Raw genomic sequence first — 7,303 nt, forward strand, 5'->3', positions numbered from 1 at the left:
TTGCACTGTGTTTTTTATTAATGTGGGGGGGGGGGGTTTGCCTCAACAATGTTATGAGCAGCTATGTAAAAAGTATCTTAATAAATAAACAAACAACCCCCTCCTAAAGGCAGAAAGGGAAGGAAATTTGTCATGGGTTGAGAACACATTCCAAAGTCTCAGGGCAATCACGGTGGTTGACCACAACTAATACACTGAAGTAGAACCTGATCTGAAGACTGCAGATGGCACAGAGAAACAAAATATCTGGGTTGTGAACCTCAGGCTGTCTAGTTTTAAGAGTTAAAACCAGGTCTACAAATTGGGCTAGGAAACAAGCAGAAAGCCAGTGCAACTGGTACAGCACAGGCTGAACAAGCACTCATCTCCCAAATTTCATTAGGAAACAGACAGCATTATTATTCACCACCTGTAGTTTCTGAGTGATCTTCAAGGGCAGCTCCAAATCTTCCAACATGCCACCTTCAGTGCAACTCTAATTTCAGTCTACCAAGTTAATGATTCCAGATACAGCCCTGTGAAATCTCATTGTCCATATCCATAAATATTGCCTATTATCTAGTCTAGTGTCAGGGTATAAAGGTGTTATTTGCTGAATTGCTAGTAAGGAATCTCTCATAGGAGAGATAAAACACATTCATGTGACACCAGAATCCACCAGTACACTTTTCAAACAATCAACCAACATGTAAACCTGTGGTTTATTTTAGTTGTAAGAACTATTTTCTGAACAAGTTCTTTTCACAAATTGTCCTGGTACCTTAACAACTCTTTTTGGAAGAAGTGACCATATTTTAAGTTAGTTTATGAACAAGGAATGAAAATGCATATATATGAAAACAGAAGTTCAAGGCACATCCATCATGCATCACGTGTGAAATAATTTCTGATCTAAACCAGGCACCGTTATCAACTTCCATACCATTTTTGTAGGTAATCAAGTGCTTCCAAACGAGCACCGATCTCAAATGTGATCCCAGGACGATTTGGAGGCTTTCTGCTCATCTTGACAGCTTCTACTCCTCTCTCCTCTTAGCTGTAGAAAGAAAAAGAAATAAAAGGTGTTATTGCGACAGAAAATATTGTTTAAGGTGATATTCCTGTATTTGTCCTTTAGACAGTTGGGTCGCAGTCAAAAAAGCAGCAAATCGAACACGAAAGCATAATCTTATGCATGTTTACTCAAATGTCCAGATGAAGATAATGATGCTTACACCAAGGTGAGTGGGTGACAGATTGCAGTCTTAACCCAAAAACTGTAGCACTGATTAGTTTCTAAAGTCTGCTGGCTAGTGATAGGGCAATCATGTAATGCTCACTTAACTAGTGTATTTCTTAAAGCAGGAAACCACATGAGTTTACACTATGGTGTTATTATCTTTGTCAATTCAGAAAACTGAATGCAGAACACAAACCTCGCCTGCTTAGGGGGCCTCAGAACTGATACATGTCACTCTCCAATGCTTGCTATCTACTGCATATACAATCCCATACATATTAAACCAGCTTGCCACAGAAAGGGTTCCCGTGGCAGAAGGTTGCACTTAACTCAACAGAATGGGCAAAAGTTGAAATGTATGTATCTCTAAGCAAGATCTTTCACTGAACCGTTACTGTGCCAATGACTTAGGTGGAATGGTGCAAGCACTCAGAAGGTATTGTAGTCCTCCGAGTCCACCACAGGAGAACCTGTAGGAACTTGGATTCAGAGGGTCCAGCAGAACCCAGTTTTCCTGGGAAGCCAAACTCCACTATGCATTACGTAAGGAGTCATGGCAAACAGTGATCTCCAGGTCCCAGTTGATACTAAGGGCAAAGACTTCTGGACAAAGGAACATAGGAAGTTGCCTTATTCCTAGTCAGAAATTTGCTCAATCTAGTTCACTATTGTATATATGGGCAGTAGCTATCTAGGGTTTCAGAGATGGAGCAGGAGCCAGGAATCGAACCTGGAACTTTCTGCATGCAAGAAAAATATCTTAACACTGAGCCATAATCCTTGTCCTCAAAAAAGAAAGAAAAGACTACAGCCCCACTCTTTATTTAATGTAACATTCTCACCCTTGCCTTGGCCTAAGCACTACAACAAGTAAAACCACAATCCCTACCAACTTGAACTTACGTCCCAAATGTGCTTTAGAAAAAAGCAGTGTAAGTTTATAAATAAGCCCATATTTCAGACATTGGCTTTCTACCTATGTCAATTTGTGCAAAAATCATCCAAGCTAGAACGGAAACTCCACTGTTAAAAATGGTCTTTAGGGATAAGAGACAATGCACGCTTTAATTTTAATTTTTTTTTTAATAGAGATCCTCTTTCTAATAAACAATCCTTCCTTATTTTATTCTGCCTGGTTTTTAATAACCCCCAATATCTCTCTGGCTGCAACTCCAATTGTATGTGGCTAAATTCACGGCCACCTACAGAGCCTCTGGCCAGATGAAATTTCCCACAAATATATATTAATGCAAAAAAAAAAAAAAAGCAACTTCTGGGAGTCCCAGAACTATCACAGCCACTTAACATTTATTCTTTTAAAAAAATGAAAACCATCTTTAAGATAAAAACGAAAAACTGCTTTTGACATAGTAGAACATGGCATACAAATTAAGAAAGAGTGGTGCAGTGGGGCTTCCCTAAACAAAGAGTGGAATTCATTTAGGGCAAAAGGGGGCAAAACTATCACATAGGGCACTTGAGGGCATGCGCAGAATGAAAAGGGGGGACACAAACCAAATTCTGCCTTCGCTCAGGGTGCCGTATTACCAAAGTCCTCTTGGGTTACAGTAACCCTGCAACTTGCACTCGCTTAACTCGTGTGCATTACAGTGGTAAGTAAAGGTAACATGTAAAGGTACCCCTGGCCGTGCAGCCAGTCTTGACAGACTCTAGAGTTGTGCGCTCATCTGATTCTAGAGGCCGGGAGCCAGCGCTGTCCGCAGACACTTCCGGGTCACGTGGCCAGCGTGACGAAGCTGCTCTGGCGAACCGGCACCAGAGCAGCACACGGAAACGCCGTTTACCTTCCCGCTATAAAGCAGTACCTATTTATCTACTTGCACTTAAGGGTGCTTTCGAACTGCTAGGTGGGCAGGAGCTGGGACCGAACGACGGGAGCTCACCCCGTCGCGGGGATTCGAACCGCCGACCATGCGATCGGCAAGTCCTAGGCGCTGAGGTTTTACCCACAGCGCCACCCACGTCCCTTTTGCGTTACAGTGGCACCTCGGGTTAAGTACTTAATTCTTTCTGGAGGTCTGTTCTTAACCTGAAACGGTTCTTAACCTGAAGCACCACTTTAGCTAATGGGGCCTCCTGCTGCCGCCGGAGCATGATTTCTGTTCTCATCCTGAAGCAAAGTTCTTAACCTGAAGCACTATTTCTGGGTTAGCTGAGTCTGTAACCTGAAGCGTATGTAACCTGAGGTACCACTGCATTCTTTATTGAGAAACTGGAAAGGGTGTGGGTGTCCCAGGGGAAGAAAACCCAGTGCATTTTGACTATACGCGGCGTTTGGCTTTAGGCACGACCCCTGGGGGAGCACCTCATTGCCTGCACTGATATTTATGCCGCTTTTCTCTCCCAAGGAACTCAAGACGGTCCTGCTCTCCGTTTCGTCCCACAACAACCCTGTGAGGCAGGCCGGGCTAACCACCAGCCTTATTTCTCCCTCCCGCGCAAGTTGCGGGCTCGAAACCCTCCGCAAGCACCGAAGAGGCCGCTTCCCCCCACCCCACGGCCTCCCTTGAGAGGCGAGAGCGGGCCTAGAGCGCCTCACTCGCCGGGGGACGGGAGGCGCCGCCACCGGAAAGGCCCCGCTCCGCGGCCCCGGCCTGCCGGCCTCCCCTGCTCGCGGGCGCCTCCGGGGCAGGTCCCTGGCGGGGTGCGGGCGAGGGGGAGCCCCTTCGCGGGCCTCGGTTCCCCTCCACCGGAGGCCGCAGCTGAGGCGCCGCTCTGGGGCCTGCCCGCCTGCGAGGCGGCTCCGGCCTGTCCTTACCCGCGGGCCGCTACCAGGCCCCGTCGGGGCAGCGCGGCGTCCCTTCTCGCTTCCCCCGGAGGGAAGGCCCTCAGCAGCAGCAGCGCCGCCGCCTCCGACCCGCTTCTTCCTCCTCAGCGGGACCCATCGCCAGTCTCCTCCCGGCCCCGCCTCTCGCGTCCCAGCGACGGCGCGCTCGCGTCACTGCTGCGCGACGCAAGGAGACGCCGTCTTCCCCTCCCCTTCCGCCACCGTCACGTGACGCCAACGCACCCACCTTTCCACCCGACAGAGGGAGGGAAAGAGCCAAAGCGGGCAGGTCACCGCACGGCGCGGAGGTGATATAGAACACTTCCGGCTGCAGATCGAAGGCAGGGTGGGCAAGCTGCGGAATGCGGGCATAGCCAGACATGGGGTGGGGGGGCTGCTGGTTTTTAGTTTTTGTTTCAATGAATGCCTGCACAAGCGAACGGCGCGAGGTGTTTTGGGGGAGGGTGGCGGTGAGTGGCGGAGCTTTTGCCGCCCCACTCAAGTAGAGGCGGTCGAAAGGAAACCGGGAGTGGCGGCTGCCCGCGCCGCGCTTCTCCTCGTCTGACCTCTTTGGCCGTGACCTGGGAGCCTCGTGCGGAGGCGTCGGATTGCATGCCCTGGTCGGGTTCCCGCGTTGGGCGTAGGTGGGGAGGCTTTGCAGGCGAAGGAGCTCCGCGTTTGAAAGCGGCCGGTTGCTTCTTTTCGCCTCTAAAAGTTTAAGGCGGCCAAAACACTTTCCAAAGGGCACCTTGAGGTCCTCGAGCGCCTAAGCTTTAAAGAGGAGTTGTCATCATCGTTATTTGTATTATAGATTAATTTATACCCTGCCTTCCTAGGCAGGGATTCGAGGTGACTTACAGGTAGAAATAAGATTTTAAAAATTCCTTCCAGGTGCACCTTAGAGACCAACTAAATTTGTTATTGGTATGAGCTTTTGTGTGAAGAAGTGTGCATGCACACGAAAGCTCATGCCAATAACAAACTTAAGGTAAAGGCAAAGGGACACCTGACCATTAGGTCCAGTCGCGGATGACTCTGGGGTTGCGGTGCTCATCTCACTTTACTGGCCGAGGGAGCCAGCGTACATCTTCCGGGTCATGTGGCTAGCATGACTAAGCTGCTTCTGGCGAACCAGAGCAGCGCACGGAAACACCGTTTACCTTCCTGCCGGAGCGGTACCTATTTATCTACTTACACTTTGACGTGCTTTCGAACTGCTAGGTTGGCAGGCAACTGACTGAGGTTGACTGAGCAACAGGAACTCATCCCGTCGCAGGGATTCGAACTGCCAGCCTTCTGATCATCAAATCCTAGGCTCTGTGGATTAACCCACAGCGCCACCCATGTCCCTTAATAACAAACTTAGTTGGTCTCTAAGGCTCTACTGGAGGGAATTTTTTTATATTGTATTGACTACGGCAGACCAGCACGGCTACCTGCCTGTAGGTAGAAATAAATACTGAAAACAGAGTATAGTTAAACATTGATAGAACTACGAGCATGCACACAAATGAACACTTTTATAAACACACGTATAATTATTAAAACCATGCCAATAATTACAATAAAAGCAGAATGGCACTAGCCCTTTCAGTAGAACCATGTTCTGATGAAGGTTTGTGTACAACCTTAAATAAGTAAAAAGGTAAAGGACCCCTAGGTGGTTAAGTCCAGTCAAAGGCGAATATGGGGTTGCGGTGCTCATCTCGGTTTCAGGTCAAGGGAGCTGGCATTTGTCCGGAGACAGCTTTCCGGGTCACGTGGCCAGCAGGACTAAACCGCTTCTGGCGCAACAGAACACCGCGACGGAAACCAGAGTTCATGGAAACACTGTTTACCTTCCCTCCGCAGCGGTACCTATTTATCTACTTGCACTGGTGTGCTTTCAAACTGCTAGGTTGGCAGGAGCCGGGACAGAGCAATGGGAGCTCACCCATCAAATGGATTTGAACTGCCGACCTTCTGTTCAGGAAGCCCAAGAGGCTCAGAGCTTTAGACCAGAGTGCCAACAACGTACAAACTTATATAATAATAATTAGAAGCAGTCCGTTCCAAAAGCCAGTGGAAGGACAGCAAGGAAGGAGCCAGTCTGGTCGGCACAAAAATATATATAGTTAACTGCTGATTTTGAGATGGGTAAAACAGGAGATAGTCTGTGTCAATTTGGTCCAACCCTGATGGTGGAACTGATAAAGCTATTGGTTGTAGCCAACTAAGTTTTGTTGAATAATTGGCGTAGCTAATTGGATTGGACCCCAATTAGGCGCAGCTGCTTGAATGGAAGCCCGGCACACTTCCGCCTGGCGCCTCTACTCCCGGTTCTCAGTCCTCCGTCAGCCACTGTTGCAGAAGTTTCCCGCAGCGTGCTGTTGCTCCCCGGTGTTAAGCAGATCAAACACACTTAGGCGTCAGTGTGTTTATAACTCAGTCTTTATTCAAGCAGTTAAACAATTACAGAGATTTCCTGGACTCAGCTCGCACATTTTGCTTCTGTCTCTTTCGGAAGCAGAGACAAACAGGCAGTGAGAAAAGCCACTCCTTCCTTCTAGTCACGCCTCAGGAATGGAGAGACGTCACTCAGAACTCCTTAACCCTGTGAGTTCTGAAACTAGCCACAAGTTTTACTCAAAGTAGTTGTGCCAATATTAATGAACCCAAGTTAGTCATGCCTATTAAATTTCAATGAGTCTACTCTTAAGTCAGTGTCACACTGACTACAACCTTAACAATTCCACCAGGCTATTCTGACTTCACTGCTAAGAAGAGCAATAGCTTTTATCAGTTTCACTTTCTGTTTAATGTAGCAGCAACAGTGGACAGGTGAAAATGCCACTGGGGGTGATGGTGCAGGATTTGGCAGAATCACCAGCCACTCCTCCATCCTAAGGCAATTGGACAACAGTCTGCACTGCAATTGTGCTTATTTTTAAATTGCATTTAATCTGAAGGGTGGGGGGTGATGACAACATGGAAACCTTGGAAATGTAGCAGTTTGGGAGAATTTTGACTGAATAAAACTGTGAGCAAATGGTGTCAATAGCAGAGAAGCAGATTGATGTGGAAGCACCCAAAGAGAATGACACTTCCTTTCCTCATGACACCGTTTGCTTTTTGTTCATTTGCACGTTTTCTAATTGCCATATGCTTATGTTGAGAGCTGGCGTTTCTGGGGTCGCAATAGGGCTTGAGGAGAAATTTGATTCAGTCTGAGGGTGAATCCACCTAATTCACACTTCTTGAAGAAACGCACCAACTGAAACATCCTTCAAAATGTGCAGATCTCTGGATTCTGCAAT

General features: G+C 47.7%; 1 protein-coding gene across 5 annotated transcripts in view; it reads right to left on the bottom strand.

Annotated features, from left to right (window-relative positions):
• PHF20L1 (PHD finger protein 20 like 1) overlaps window positions 1-4,237 on the bottom strand; it is a 63,436-nt gene extending 59,199 nt beyond the window's left edge. For 2 of the 5 annotated variants that reach the window (XM_083749070.1, XM_083749074.1), the window contains exons 1-2: window positions 3,999-4,182; window positions 923-1,036 (exon numbers count right to left, since the gene is read on the bottom strand). In XM_083749070.1, coding sequence (XP_083605196.1) covers window positions 923-1,005 — 83 coding nt within the window. In that variant the 5' untranslated portion in view covers window positions 1,006-1,036; window positions 3,999-4,182. Of the gene's footprint in view, window positions 1-922; window positions 1,037-3,998 lie in introns of all 5 variants that reach the window. The other 3 variants (XM_083749071.1, XM_083749072.1, XM_083749073.1) reach the window with 2 other exon arrangements.
• Window positions 4,238-7,303: the final 3,066 nt, after the last annotated feature.

The sequence above is a fragment of the Podarcis gaigeae genome (assembly GCF_964106915.1).
Source record: "Podarcis gaigeae genome assembly, chromosome: 7".
Lineage (NCBI taxonomy): Eukaryota > Metazoa > Chordata > Lepidosauria > Squamata > Lacertidae > Podarcis > Podarcis gaigeae.